The sequence below is a fragment of the Toxoplasma gondii genome, chromosome VIII, assembly GCF_000006565.2.
Source record: "Toxoplasma gondii ME49 chromosome VIII, whole genome shotgun sequence".
Lineage (NCBI taxonomy): Eukaryota > Apicomplexa > Conoidasida > Eucoccidiorida > Sarcocystidae > Toxoplasma > Toxoplasma gondii.
Genome location: NC_031476.1, coordinates 1,957,675 through 1,972,445, shown reverse-complemented (window position 1 = coordinate 1,972,445; position 14,771 = coordinate 1,957,675). Strand labels below are relative to the sequence as shown.

The window sequence follows — 14,771 nt, the reverse complement described above, 5'->3', positions numbered from 1 at the left end:
TTCATGGAGAGCAGATAACTTTTCACGTCTTGTGGAACGCGTATTTTCGTGGAAGCCGACGCTCAAATGCTTGGAGGGAGATAAATACAACTGAAAGCATCGTTGGTGTCAAGCGACAAGAGTGTACAAGATTCCAGAACGTTTAACCTTTTTTAGGACCCCAGGAATGTTTTCCTGCTGTTCGGTCACTGCGTTTCTCTACACGCACAGAAGGCACCAGAGGCGCTTTTCCATCGTTCTCTCTTCACCTGCTTGTTCCTCCTCTGACTCTTTGTCGAACTCGTCCTCCGGTCCCTGCAGAGACACGTAACCTGTAAGTGTCGTCTTCACCCTGCTTCTGAGGTTTTCTTCGCCCGGTCTCCCCCAAACCAAAAAGACACCGTCGCATCTCGATACCGTTGCGGTTGTACGGGTTCTCCTCCGCTTGTTTTTTTCTTCCTTCTCTGTTGTGTTCGTTCCTTCTTGAGCGGCAGAGAACAACTTTGCTCACCGAGTCGGCGGCCCTTTCCCCCGGCCGCGCTTCCTCGCAAGAGATTCTGCTCCTCCCATTCGTCCTGTTCCTCAACTCGTACGCCAGCCGCGTGTTCCTTGTTTCGCTGCTGCTCCAACCGCTCCCTTTGTTCCTGTAGACTCGCGACGCCCGCTGCAGAGCCTCCCTGCAGTCTATCCGTCGAACAGGTCGAAGTGGACAGCAAAGGGCTCCTCTTCTTCTTCGTCTTCTTCTTCTCTGTCGAGTGCATCTTGCGCGTTGCTTTCTACTCGCGTCCCGCCCTCTCCACCTTTGCTTCTCGGCGAAAGCGTCGTCGAGCGCTGCCCGTCTCCAAAGAGCAGCCGGTAGCACGCAGAGCAGAGGTACGTTGGGTTGTGGAGCGCGCAGAGAAAACTGTTGACGACGCCTTTGACCGCCAGACTCTGCTCACAGGCGTGACACACCACCGTCTTTCCCGCCGGCTTGTACGTCCTCACGGGGTATGCTGCAGTGTACGTACAGTCCCGTCGCGGGTCGAACTGCCGCAGGTTCCAAAAGACTACGCGGTGCTCACAAGTCCCTTGGTGGAGGAAACATGCAGGCGACCGCAGAGGCAGCACGAGGTCCCTCAACACGGCTTCGTGCTGTGGAATGATGACGACGTCTTCTTCTCTCTCGATTTCCTCTTCACTGCTGTCGGAGACGCGTTCGCTTCCTTCCCCTCCAGGCAAGCAGGCGCCCGCCCCGCTGTCTCCGTCGCCTCCCAGCCAAGTCCGCGGAGCGTCTCGAGCTCCGGCGCTCCAACGCCTCACGCCCCCTGCTGTACATCCACCGTCCTCTCCCGTCCACCTCTCGAGTCGCTCTCTGTCATCTTCTCTTGCGGAGAATTGGTTCTCTTCTCCTCTCGCGTCGCTGCGTCGCGCGCTCGCGCTTCGCGGCTGTGCCCGCCCTCGAGGCACGCCGTCCAGACACTTGGCAGGAGGCGCGGCGACAATCCACACTTCCCTCTCTTCGACGACCCCTCTCGCTCCTGCCACCCTCTCCAGTCTTCTCTCCAGGATGCGTCCTCTTCTCTCCACTCGTGCGCGGTGCCGCCGCCTTCTCTCCTCTTCCTTCTTCCTTCTCTCTTCCATGTCTTCAACTACGTCTCTTCCTTCCTCGCGTCCTTCGCCTCGTCCTTCTGTGCCTGTTCCGGTTCTCCCTTCTGGGTTCTCCAGGCGCGGATGTCTGAGGCGCTTCTTTCTAAAGAAGACGCGTTCCTTCGTCGCGAGCTTGCCGGTTTCTCGCAAGTGGTCGGCGACCAGGTCTGCATACTCCGTTTCGCTGCCGGGACAGCGCGTGTCAGGAAACAGGACGCCGTCTATGAGGAAGCAGCTGGCAGGGAAGAGCGGGACTCCCGGCTCCGACTCGCCTTCGCAGCAGCCGAGAAGCGCGCGCCGCAGGTCCAGCAGCGTCTGCGACGCGAGCAAGTCGAAAGAGGCCAACTTGGTGCCCCGCGTCGCGTGGTAAAAAGACACCGAAATCACCGTTTCCCTCGCGTCCACCCTCTCGTCCAGTCTGGAAGGCGCCGACGCGGAACATGAGGAGGAAGACGACGAAAAAGAGACCGAAGAAGAGGAAGAAGAGCCTGGGAGAGGAGATAAAACACCTGAGACTGAGGAGAAAGAAGATGTAACCGAAGACACCGCGGATGAAGAAGAGGACCCCGGCACAGAAGTACTGGAATCTCTTCGTGGAGAGTGAACTGGACTGTGGTCTCTAGGTCTGTTCCCTGTATCGAGACTGTAATCGGGGCCTTCCTCTGCAGGCGTCGCTGTGCGTTCGCCTGCCCTTGTGCACCCGCGCTCCGCCCGACGCCTTGCCCTCTGCTGGTGCGCGCGTTGCTGAAGAGTATGCTGGTTGAGAGCGAAGTTGTGGAGGTCGATTTGCCGGCTGAATCGCGAGCGAAAAAGATCCTGCACGTTCCTGAACGAAGCTAGGGCGACTGCCTCGCGGAAAGCCACCCAGAGATTCCCTTCGCTGTACGGACAGAGCTGAGGGAGGAGCGGCGGCCAGGCAACGCGACAGGCGAAGCGGTTGAAGCGGCGCGCGCGGCTGTGCCTCAGCGCCTCGGCCAAGCTCCGGCGTACAGACACCTCGAGTGTCTCAGGCCATGCACGCAGCTCCCGCGCCACGCTCCACCCCACCGCCTCCTCGACAGACGGCACCCGAACTCCAGCGGCGAAAAAAAACGCAAAGTAACTGACAAGACAAGAAAGGTCGGACGAGCGAGAGACAGAAGACGAAGAGAAAGCAGACGGAGAAGAGGAAGAGACAGAAGAAGGAGAGGGAGAGGGAGAGGAAGACGTAGGAGACGCCGACGACGAGTGAGTCAATGTGGAGTCAGGAGACCGGCTGGGGTGTCTAGTTGCACCCACCGCTGCATCTCGTCTCTCTCTTCCCTCGTTTGTTGGTTCGCTCCTCGCTTCCTGCACCTCTGTCGGGGCGCTTGTCTGTTTCTTCTGGAGCTTCTCGGCGAGGGAAATGAACTTTCTGAATCTCAGCGGAAGCGGCTGCGGAGGCGGCGGGACAACAAGCGCTTCAATGGCCTCAGAGATGCGGTCTGCCCGCTCTCGAAACACCGCCGGAGAGAGACAGGTCGACGCAAACGGCTCAGGCGAGAAGGCGAGGTACTCGTCCTGCAGCTCCACGGGAACCAGAAGCTCGTCAGCGCTGCGAGACCCCGCGCCCTTCGCTCGCGACGACCGCTGACTGGCCTGGAACCGGAGCGAAAAGAAAGGAAACGAAGAACGGAGGGATGAGGAACGCTCCAGCACAAAGCGAGCGAGAGAATACGCAAATTGGGAGAGAGGCACATAGAGAACGCGAAGACGATGCAGACAGATGAAAAGAAACGGAAGACAGATGAGAAATGTCACGGAACAGCTTGACAAGGAGAAACTACGCCTTCAACTTGTCAGGTGACCTTTCTTCTGCTCTGAGAAACAACACTCTTGACTGCTTCCTCTCTCTCTCCACCCGTGTGACTCTCCACCCCTCTGTTTGATACGGCCGCATTCAACAGCTTCCCTGAAACAATAACTGGCCCTTCCCCTCCCGGTCCTGAGCGCGCTCGACGCATGCACTGTCTCCTCTCTCTTCCACTCGAAAACGAGGTCCCTCCATGCTTTTCCGCTTCGCGTGTTTTCACACACCTCCTTCGCCGTCGGTCGCTTTCTTTCATACTCAGGCGACGGTAACTTCTTTGCACCACTCTGTATCGGCGGCTCCGAGCCGTTTTCTCACGAACCGGCGCGATCCAGAAAAGCAAGTGCTTTGCCGAGATGTGCGTTACATTCCGTACAGATGGAGATTAAAGAGACTTTGACGTACCGGTCGCGGTTCGAAGTGCCGGTGGAGGAGCTGTCTGTACACCTGAGGGTCGCCGCGAAAGAGACTGGGGAATCTGTCTTCTTCCAGGTCGCCTTCTCCCCAGAAGTCTTCTGTGTCGCTCGAGGTGCGCCAGAGGAACTCGGGAGGCGGACAAAACGGGAGGGGGAAAAGGACGCCTTCCTCGAGCTCTTCGAAGGAAGAGAGAAGAGGGTCACCTTCTTCTTCCACGGTGCCTCCGCCGGTCAGTAGCGCATGTCTCTCTTGGCCACTGAGGCTCGGGAAGTCACCCTCTTGTTCGTCGGCTGCGCCGCCAGGTGAAGGAGCCAGTTTGGAGCGTGAGGGCAAACAAGAGAGAGAAGGCGAGTCGGCTCCATCTCTCTCTGCTGCAGACACTCCTCCGTGTTGAAGTCTCGCAAAGAAGCGCGCCGAGGGAGAGAAGGACTGCAGATCAAAGAGGAAAGAGGGCGGTGGCGGAGGGCCAACGGGAAGCGAAGGATCGCACAGAAGCGAAGGCTGAGAGCCGGACGCACCAGCCTGGAGACCCGCAGACACTGCAGAAGAGGAAGTAGAGGAATTTGCAGAACCCACCTCGGCAGAAGGGAGGGAGACACAAGACACAGGAAGAGAGGGGGCAGGAGAAGAAAGCGGGGGCGGGGAGGTAGAAGTGGACAGCACAGAAGCAGGAAAGGTGGAGACAGGCAAGAAAGGAGAGGAGGACGGGGGAAGCGGAGGAGACGCGGGAGGAAGAGACGGAGATGACTGCGACGTAGGGGAGGAAGGCGACTTCCACGGGAGCAGGGAGTCGAAGGTAGACGGCGGACAGTTGGTGTACAGCGAGGAGGCTTCGAGAGAAGAGGCAGGAAAGCAAGAAGTTGATAGAGAACCGGGAGGAAGGAGCGCGTTTGAAGCAGACACGGGAGAAGATTCAGAGTCTATGTCTGTAGCGCTGGACCGCAGACTCGCGTGGTCGAAATCCATGGTGGTTTGCGCTTTGAGGCGCCCAAAACGAAGCAGAGGGCCTTGGTCAGCGACTTGTGCATCTCATTTTCCTGTCTCTGTCATCTTGTGTACCGCGCCCGCGGCCTCGCGTTTCAATGGCGAAGGGCGAGGCTCTCTCTCGAAGACGCCCTAAAGAAACTCCCGCGAAAAAAAGAGCCTCACAGGTCAGGCACACGAGTAGCCTCGCGCGACGCTTTTCCGGTCCGGACCGGGTGTATGAGAACGCCTGAGGTCCACGCCTGAGAGGCCAGAGGAGGCGTTGCTTCGCGCGTTACTCCGTTTTCCCTTCTTGCATGTTCGCCGCTTTGCTCTTCGTGCTCGTTTCGAAAACGTGTCTCCTCCCGGATGATCTGGAAACTGTGTGAGACGCCTTATTCGTTTGAAGAAAGCGGCGGGGGACGGTCGTGTATGTTCCCGTAAAGTTTCGAACAGTAGACGTAAACTGGGTCGAATAGCAAGGGGCTTGCCAGATCGAGGTTCCTCGCCTCTCTGGAGCGTCGCTTTTCCTTCACGAGAAAAGCCACAAAGAAAAAAAGAAAGACAAGACACATCTCACGTGTGATGTTCCCTCGTCCAACTAAAAACCATAATGCAGCGTCGTGGCAAAACACTTGCAACCTTGCGACTCGCCGAGACACCGAGATCCTGAGGTGTATCTACACGCAGGTCTCTCTGCGCGAAAACTCCAGCTTCAGTGTTTCATACGCAAAGACCTATATGAAGCTGCGTTCCAATGCTGCGATGGACGTATCCTTTTTTTCCGTCTCTTCGCAAGTCTCCTTCTCGAGACTCTTCTTCCGTGCGCACGCGCCGTGGAGGCCAGCTGACTGGTGTGTCTCGAGATCGCTCTCACTGTGCCGTGTGCCCGTGCATGCAGTTCTGGGCTTGTCGGCTTATATTAGGGCCCCCAATTTTAGCTTCGAGGCGGGCGCGGCCAGCGTTTTATTAGCCGACACAGGACCGCGGCGGGCGGCTCTCAATTATTACTCTTTTTCCCTATCGGCTTTTAGAACGAAGAGTGTGCCCCGCATGAGCGTTTTTCGGAGAGAGGGGAAGAGCGGGAGACACAGAATCGCGCGCGGTGTATGTACACCCTGTTCTCAACGGATTCGAAGTCGCCTTCCCCCGGTTTGCTGCCCGCAGGCTCTCTTGTTCACTTTCTTTCCGGTTTCTCGCGAGGCGTTGGACAGGGGACTCGAGGCCCGTCAGTTTCGCGCGTTTTCCTGTTTTCGTTTTCCTCAAAATGGCAAAGAAAGCGAAGAAGTCCGGCAGTGAGGGGATCAACTCCCGCCTCCAGCTGGTCATGAAGAGCGGCAAAGTCAACCTCGGGTGCAAGACGGCCATCCACGCTCTCCGCACTGGCAAAGGTGAGAGCGAGAGAGCAGAGCGGAGAACTCTGATGTCGGCGAAGAACAGAGAACTCCAGAAAATTGAGAAACATCAAGATCCTGTACTCTCACCGCGCCCTGTGTGGGGGAGGAACCCGAGTCGAGACCGGAGGCGGGCGCCGAGAGGGAAATTTCGTTTGAAAGGGAGGAATTTTAGAGAATGTCGTCTTTTTCTCTCTGTGGAGTTCACTTGTTTCCCCCATCTGGCCAGTCTTTTCTTCGGCCCCGCTGACGGGGCGCTCCCAAGCGCGGAGCGCCAACGAGAGAAGCAGCGCTATCCCCGAAAAGAAGGCTCTCGCTCCCTTTTCGCTTTCCCAGCTTCCTGCTTTGCTTATTCGCGAGAACTCTTCCCTCTGGAGACCCCAGGACTTTTTATCTGCGTCCGCTGTTGACCTGCGGAGCACACACTCCGGAAGAGAGACTCTCCCATTCTCTCCTCAGTTCTTGTGTTCTCTTTTCCTTCTTTTCTGTTGAGTTCTTCTTCTCCGTGCTGCTGTTCCCTCCTAGTCAGAGCGGGTCGAGGAAGAGAGAGCGGTCTTCGGAGATGGGAGACTCTCTCTGGAGCATGTGCAGAGGGCGAGGGAAGGGACGAAGGGGATCCTTCTCTCGGAGATCCTGTCTACCGCTGTTTCTCGAGACGCGGCAATGCCCAGTTAGGTTGCTTTCTCTCGCTGTGGAGGCATGCACCGGAGAAGCTATTAGGTTTGTGTCTTCGAGAGAGACGAAAGAATAGGGTGAAGGAGACGAGACATGCCGGAAAGAAAAGAAGAAATGCGAGGGAAGAAAGAGGTCAAACGAGCGAGAGGAGACACCACCCCCTCCGAGCGGGTCGCACCTTTTCTTTTCTTCCTCTTTGTTTCCGTCGCCGGAGCGGCACACTCTGCGGGAAAGGCGAGGCTGCATGCAGTTCTCTCTTTTTGGCGAGACTTCATAACGCTTGCCGCGCTTCTGTTTGTTTTTCGCAGCGAAGCTCATCATCATCAGCAACAATTGCCCTGCTCTCCGCAAGTCCGAGATCGAGTACTACGCCATGCTCTCCAAGTGCGGCGTCCACCACTACCACGGAGGTGAGACAGACATGTACACTGCAAGCAGTAGAGGCAACCTCGAATCGACCTTCTCGTTGGTGTTCAGTCATGGTTCCTATGTTCTTCTCGACGTTTCTCTTTTGTGGAGCTTCTGCCTCTCTCGTTCTCTCTTTCCGTCTCATTCAGTTTCCTCAAAAAAAGAGAACATCCTCTCAAGAGCACCTCTTCTGCCTACGTACGTATCGATATGCATGATATATATATGCATGTATATGTATACATGTATACATAGGTGTCTAGTGTATTCGTCCAGTCTGTACTAGTCACACATACATATGCTTATGGATCTATGTATGTATGTATATATATATATATATGTGTACGTTTGTGTAAAAGACAGGATGACGAGGAGGGTCGGTTTTTTCAGAAACGGGTCTTTGCGGATTATAGGAACCACAAAGTGCATGTTGATGCATGCATGCAAGTCTTCGTGACTTTCCACGGGACCGCAGACGCCTGTTCGGAACAGTTTCGTTTTCTTCATTTTCTCAGACAACAACGAGCTCGGCACTGCGTGCGGGAAGCTCTTCCGCGTGAGCTGCTTGGCTGTGACTGACCCGGGCGACTCGGACATCATCCGCTCGGTGGAGTAAATCCGAAAGTCGCCAAGTCTTCTGAGACAACTGCATGCGCCGCACTTCCTTGGTGGGGTGTGCAGGACTGTGGAGTTCGTCGGTCGTCTTTTGGGGTGTTGGTGGCGGCTGCAAGCGCGAGGGACGGAGCGAATTGTCAGTTCCTGTCTCCGTGAAAAGGGAAGTGAGAGGCGCGCTCCTCAGCTCCTGTGTCGATCTGTCGGACTCGAACCCGCGTTGAAGTTTCTGTCTTCTCTGAACTCGGCTGCTCTTCGTCAGCTTTCCATCTCCTTTCTCCGGGGTGTCCTCCTCTCTGTATGCTCTTGTTCTTCTTTTCCCTCTCTGCCGGCCTCTATACCTTCTCTTCTGCTCTCCGTTCTGTTCTGGAGACTCCCCTGCACAGGCGTTCACAGCCCAAGCGTCGTAGCAGAGGCCGCGCACAAGAGAGACCCGAAAGAAACTGAGTTAGAGAAAGGACGAAACTCGGAGAAACCGTAGAGGAAACGGCCTGAACAGACTCGCCACGAACGCCGGACAACCGCAGAGGTGTCTTACCCTTTGTGGTTGACGAATCCCTTCGAGCATCTCGAATCTATCCTCTCACTCTCTCTCACACCAGATCTCGCTTCTGCACCAAGTAGATGTAATTACATATACAAAGGCATATGTAAATTTACGCGCCCAGAAGAACTGAGAGTATCCGTGCACAGCTATATCATTTAGGTTTTTGTTTCAGGTAAAGACTGGAGGGTGGAAATTTGTTTTAGAGCGGCGCCTGGCGCGTCGACCAGGGCGTTAGGAGAGGCTGCTCGTTCCCTGTCAGAGCTTTGAGATGTCCAGACAGTCCTCCGGGAAGGAACCTTGTCCAGGAGAGAAAACCGAGGAGCTGAAACAGGGTCTTCGACCACAGATGGTTTTATTGAGGAACGTGACCGGTCGTGGCAGAGCACAGTTGTCAGAAAACTGTGTGTACGGTACTCGCCATCTCTCCGCAGGCTCTGCTTACTTGAGGCCTAGCCTCCGTTGTTTTCTGAACTTAGCAAACGAGTTGCTTCGCTTGATCTTGCCTTCTGGGTGCTTTATTCGTTTTCCACCTATCTCGCCTTCAAATCCAGTTCGAGCGATCTTCCTCGACTCTTCAGACTACGCGAAACTGCAGGCTTCGACGGGTCGAAAGCACGCGCAGTGAAGTCACGGAGTGTTCTTGAAAGCCATTCTTCAGGCGCCAACGAGACAGAATCTTCGTTGTTTCCTGCTCCCAGTTGACGGAAGCCTCAAGACACTCAGCAAAACCCCACTCTTTCGAAAAGCGATAACGAAAAAAATGAAAATGCGAAAAAGAGATTCAGAGACCTATTTCTAGTCATCCGTCGGGCCTGAACAGAGATCAAGATAAATAGAAACGAATATATATATATATATATATTCATCTGTACGCATAAAAGTATATCAATAACTAAATGCATATATATATATATATATATATATTTCCGTATTTGTGTCTAGCGAGAGAAACGCATGCGTTGTCTTCTGAAGTAGCCCCAGAACTTGAATGCACGGTGAGACAGAGTTTTTCGTCTGCGTTGTCTTTTCTGTTTGCACTGGTGAAAGCTGAGAGAGTGTCTCATGAGAAGAGAAGAGCGACGAGAAAAGAGACAAAGATTTGCGACGAACAGCCGGTCCTTTCTGCGCACAGGAGTGAAAGGACACGTCCACAGGGTGTACATACATCCGAAGTCAAGCGCGAGAAAGACCGAAAACTAGAGTCGAGAGAATCTCTGTCTTCAACATGACAAATCTGCCACGTAGTACTGTTCGAACACACCCCTGTATGTAAATGCACGCCTAACTTGACATCTCTATGTGCGTCCATATCAATAAATATGTATATATATATATATATATATATATATATATATGTACGTAGTCATGAATACGCATATCCATGTACGGAAAATCCAAAGGCGCGCAGCTATATCCATGCAAATGCACAGGTAGGCCTATATCGCGACATTTATTGGTACAAGGATTTAGGCTTTGGGGATGTCGGATATTCTTCGACTCCAGCGAAGCAGACTGAAAGTTCTTTTGAGGCAAACAACGCCTTTTGCGCCTCGGAGGCTGCACTCTGATGCGGTGCGCTTCGCGTTCTCCTCGCCTCTCCCGCGCCGCTTTCGTCTTCACCCTGGGCACGGGCTCCTTCGTTCTTCTTCATCCTCCTCTGCCTTTGCTTCCACCCTCGCCACGTCTGCCTTCAGCCTGCGCAGCGCCTCCAAAACGCGTCGCCTGAGGAAAGGCGCCTACCAGGTGGGAGAGTGAAAATCACAGAAAACGGAGAAATGCAGAAATGCATGCACGCAAGTCCCAGACGTACCACCACACATGCTCGTCTCTCCATCTAAAGACTTTGCGTTCATATTCGGATACAGATACATATATATTCATATACATATAAACATATATATATATATATACATATATACATATATATATATATATACATATATATGTATATATATATATATATACATATATTATTTGAGTACTAACATGTGCAGATTCGAGATGCATGTGCGTTCATATTTATGGGCTGCATAGCCCCGCTCAAGAAGTGCCGTCGGAGCTTGAGAGAGAGCGATCAGGGAACCCTTTCAGCATTTTTGAATTTAAAATGCTTTGCTTGAGGAGCTGAGTCATCTTAGTACTCAGAGGAAAAGGAAACAACATTCCCTCATCGGTGCCGAGGCGTTTTTCTCCCGTTTCCCCTTCCCCCTCCTCTCGTCCTTTCCTGTTCGCTCACGTGAACTCCGAGACTCGTCAAGTCTTCTTCGCGCAACTCCATCACTCCCAGGCCGTCGAGTCCGCAAGCCTCGCCCGCGGCCGCCAGCCCAGGAACCAAGAGGGACTGCAGAAAAAGAGACACTTCGGAGACACCCCACAACGCAGGAGACAGTCTCTGCATCAACACCGCGTCCGCCAAATCGTGCGCAGACAGCGAAAACGAAGAGGAGGAAGAAGAGGAAGAAGTTCCATTTGATGCCTCAGACTCCCGTCCGTCTCTCTTCGTGGGTGTCTGTTTGAGCGCTTGGAGAGTAAACCGGTAGGCAAATGCCGGGTCGAGTTCGCCGACGCGGCAGACACCGCGAAGACGCAGGCGGCCAGTCTCTGGAGCGCGGTCGAGCGTCGTGTCCACCGGCTGAGACACAAAAACGAGAAAGACAACCTCCACTCACGTGTACACACACCTTCATATTCACATACGCAGCAACATGCATAAACTCATAGGCAAATATATATAGATATATATCTATATATATATATATGTATATATATGTATATGTATATATGTATATGTATATATATGTATATATGTATATATATATATATATATATGAGCTTACGTGTTGGTGTGTGCGTGTTGGGTCAAGGGGTTGGACTCCAAAGGATTTTCTGCGAGACGAAATCTCGCGTTTTTCTTGATGTATCTCTACGGTTCTTGCTCTGGGATATACCGACAAATGTTTGAGGAACTCCTTCCACTTTTCGCGGTCTCACACGCGTAGCTCTGAGACTTCTGACGGCTCCCAAAGATGGCGATACTCACCAAGTACTTGACTGGATTCTTCGCCGCCGCGCCGCGGTCCTCGGGTTCCTCCTTCTCGTCCCGCGCGCGCTCCTGGGCTGTCCGTACACCCGAAGAGACCGAACCGCCAGCTGGAGAAAAGGCGCCCGAGTTTGCGGCGGCCTCAGCCTCTCTCCTCGCGAGCTCGCTGTAGGCTGTCTCTGTCGCACAAGACGTTTCTTCGCTCTTCACGCATTCGCCTCGGCTAAGCGTCTGTCCTTCGCCCTCTCCCCCTCCCTTTGTCTTCACGGGAAAAACCGGAAAAAACTGGAGCTGAAAACTCAGCCGGCCTTCCAAGAAGGCGGCGGCGACGCGGCGCGAAGGTCGCACCTCGAACGCGGGCGCCACGGACGTCGCTGTGATCGCCGTGAGGTGTATGTACACCCCAGACTCCTCGCTGGGGATCGAGACGGAGAGCGAGGTCGCCCCGCCGGGGGCGCTGGGGAGAGGATGAGGAGGAGGCGAAGCAGAGTGTGAAGGAAACAGACACTTTCGCTGGTCTTCTTCGCTCTTTCTGGGAAGTTCAGAAAACTTCTGCCTCCTTCCACGGCCCGGAAACAGCCGACTGAGAGAATCGCAGCTGCTGTCTTCACCTGACGACGCATCTCCGCCCGACCTCGTCCTCTTTCTTCTTTCGTCGGCGCTCGACTCCGAGGAAGAAATCAAACCATCTCCCTCTCTTCTTCTTCGTTTCTCTCGCCCTGTGTCGCTTCTCGACGCGCCGCGGTCGCTCCCGCGTCTCTCCTCTTCCGCGGCTGCAACAGCATCTGTAGAGCCTCCGTCTCTGTCTCTCCTGTCGTCTCTTCTGTCTCGTCTCTCTCGCCTGTCTCCTCTCTCTCGCCTGTCTCCTCTCTCTCCTGCGTCTCGTGTGTTTCTCTGCATGGCGTCCGCTTCCCCTGCACTCGCAGGTTGTCTCGGATGCTCAACTCGTACCAGGTTGTCGGCGACAAAGATCGAGTTCTCCGCGCCGCCGCCTTCGCCCCGCAGCCGGCCCTCGCCTGCTTCCGCGCGCGGCGGCAGCGGTGGAACCGCGACCTGCCTAGACACCCCAGTCTGATGTCCGACGCGACTGCTCCATACGCTGTCACTCTCGCCCGCGCTCGAGACAGCTGCAGAGACAGCCAAGCGAATGCGCCTTCTCCTCTCCTCAGCGTCTTCCCCGCCCTCACCTACTCCTTCCCCCCACCTGTTACTCGAGAACGAAGGACAGGACGAAGAAGAAGAGGAAGATAAAGAGCAGGAAAAGGAAGATGCAGAGGAGGAAGAGGAAGAAGAAGAGGAGAAAGACGCAGAGGAAGATGGAGACGAGGAAGAGGAAGATACAGAGGAGGAAGACGCAGAGGAAGATGGAGAGGAGGAAGAGGAAGATACAGAGGAGGACGACGCAGAGGAAGATGGAGAGGAGGAAGAAGCTGAAAGACGTACGCGTTCCTGTCTGCGTTCTGTTGAATATTCATTTGAAGAATCGTTGTCACTGGAAGAAGAGTCGCACCTGAGGAGTCTCCTTCTCCTCGCCATTCCTGTCTGTTCTGCCGCCCTTCCTTCGTCTCTCCCTGATGTCCCAGCACCTCTTCTTGCACTGTCTCTCGCTTCCTTTTCTCCGCTCTCTTCGTGCTCTCCTCTCCCCTGGGTTTTCTTTCCTGTCCCGCTTTGCCCTTTGTCTTCCTTCTCCTCTTCGCTGTTCTCTGTGTCGCTGTCTTCGTCTCCCGAGGATCCTGCGCTCGAACTGTCGCTGCTGGTCTCGCTCGAGTCTGAAAAACCTCCGCTGCCTCCCGCCGTTCGCCCTCTATCCCTTCTCTCACCGCCTCTCCTCGTCCTCTCCGTTCTCTCCTCCTCTCCGTCGCTACTGTCTCCTTCTTCGTCGCCGCTGTCTCCTTCTTCGTCGCCACTGTCTCCTTCTTCGTCTCCACTGTCTTCGCCTTCGGCTAGCCCCTGAGTTGAGTCTGCGTAGTCGCTTTCTTCGTAGAAGAGAAGGTGCGGCACTAGGAGAGACTGGAGCTCGCGAAAAAGGTCGACTTTTTCTCTGCCTCCAAAGAGGTTCCTCAGCCTCTCGTCGCACCAGACCGTCTTCCCGTCGCCTTCGCGCGGCAGGTTCTGCGTCTTGGCGTACTGCCAAATGCACTGCGTGACCTGCGGCCGGGACATGCGCAGCTCTCCCGCCTCGTGCCTTTTCTCCGAATATACGGCGAAGACGATTTCCCGCAGAAGGGGCGACAGGCGCACTTCGCGAAGCAGCGTCGCGCGACCCGCAGCCCGCTGGGCGGCGGTCGGCCTCCGGCGCCTGCGCGAGGCCTTCCCCTTTCTTCTGCGTGTCTTTCGACGTCGCGGCTTCTTCACCGCCGGTGGGACATGGAAGTCACCTTCCTTCTTGCAGGCCGAGGCTCCCGAACGCGGTTTCCCAAGCTGCTGCGCCGCACGAACTCGCGCCAACGCTGCCTGCTTGTCTGCCCGACATGTCCACGCCGTCGTCTTGGAAGAAGAGCCAGATGAAGAGACAGAGGACTGGGGGCAAGATTTGATGAGCTTCGTGAGTGGGGTCTCGGACTTGGGGCGGGAGAAGAGACAGGAGGAGACGGCAGGTTTCGTTTCGCTTTTTTTCACAGGTGGAAGAGAGTGGGAGGAGCTCCGGGTGGCGCTGCACGCCTGCCGGCCGCCCTCTGCTTTCGGGCGTCTCTTTTCCTCCTTCATTTCGCTCTTTTCGAGCAGTACTGCTCTCTTAGCTGCGAGAAAAGAGGCAGAGAGTGCGCATGGGAGAAGAAGAGGGTCTCTTGCTGGTCTTGCTGGTCCTCAGGACAGCGGAGAGAGACACAGAGAAGGAAAATGCGTGGTGGCTGATGTCTACTTCCTGAACTCCGCCCCAATCTTTCTCGTTGAGGTCGCTCGACAAAGGCCTAGGGCACTCATCCAAGTCTTCTCTCTCTTCTCAGTGTCTGGCGTCGGCGACAGACAGTTCCCTCGCCATGCCGTCTGCGCCCTGACAGTGACGTTTCTTCTTTTCTGTCTCTTCTCCCCGTTTCCGCTTCTTCTCTCCACACGGGGGGCCTCGCCCCCTCGGTGCTCAGCCTTCTTCTCCTCTCCACTGGCTCTTCTCCTCCTCCACGTAGCGGCTGTCCTCTTCCGCTCGGCAGCCTCCTCGCGCGCCGCCGTCGCTTCCGCCGAGCCGCGCTACAGCGGAGGAGTCCGCGTTCGACACTGAAAAGCACCAGAAAACGGTGTCCTGGCTCGAGTCAAGGGAATGAGGAAACTGGAGGAAAGAGGACG

The 14,771-nt window shown here is 55.1% G+C and overlaps 3 protein-coding genes across 3 annotated transcripts; 1 reads left to right on the top strand and 2 right to left on the bottom strand.

Annotated features, from left to right (window-relative positions):
* Positions 1-663: 663 nt before the first annotated feature.
* TGME49_232240 (hypothetical protein) lies at positions 664-4,819 on the bottom strand (the record flags this gene model as incomplete). The annotated part of the gene is made up of 2 exons (XM_002368053.1): positions 664-3,225; positions 3,842-4,819. The coding sequence occupies 2 exons, from the start codon at positions 4,817-4,819 to the stop codon at positions 664-666; spliced, it is 3,540 nt and encodes a 1,179-aa protein (XP_002368094.1).
* A 1,006-nt stretch (positions 4,820-5,825) lies between these two features.
* On the top strand, positions 5,826-8,192 carry RPL30 (ribosomal protein RPL30). The gene is made up of 3 exons (XM_002368052.1): positions 5,826-6,207; positions 7,194-7,295; positions 7,809-8,192. Exons 1-3 carry the CDS (start codon positions 6,084-6,086, stop codon positions 7,907-7,909), a joined length of 327 nt encoding a protein of 108 aa, XP_002368093.1. The 5' UTR covers positions 5,826-6,083; the 3' UTR covers positions 7,910-8,192.
* A 1,876-nt stretch (positions 8,193-10,068) lies between these two features.
* On the bottom strand, positions 10,069-14,198 carry TGME49_232220 (SWIB/MDM2 domain-containing protein; the record flags this gene model as incomplete). Its single annotated transcript, XM_002368051.1, has 3 exons — positions 10,069-10,188; positions 10,689-11,084; positions 11,493-14,198. The coding sequence occupies 3 exons, from the start codon at positions 14,196-14,198 to the stop codon at positions 10,069-10,071; spliced, it is 3,222 nt and encodes a 1,073-aa protein (XP_002368092.1).
* Between the last annotated feature and the right edge of the window lie 573 nt (positions 14,199-14,771).

Bases quoted from the DNA above. Each gene is read 5' to 3' on its own strand.
- RPL30 (XM_002368052.1), top strand. From the start codon at position 6,084: ATGGCAAAGAAAGCGAAGAAGTCCGGCAGTGAGGGGATCAACTCCCGC. The intron at 6,208-7,193 runs GTGAGAGCGAGA...TGTTTTTCGCAG, and splicing joins CGCTCTCCGCACTGGCAAAG to CGAAGCTCATCATCATCAGC. The intron at 7,296-7,808 runs GTGAGACAGACA...TCATTTTCTCAG, and splicing joins CGTCCACCACTACCACGGAG to ACAACAACGAGCTCGGCACT.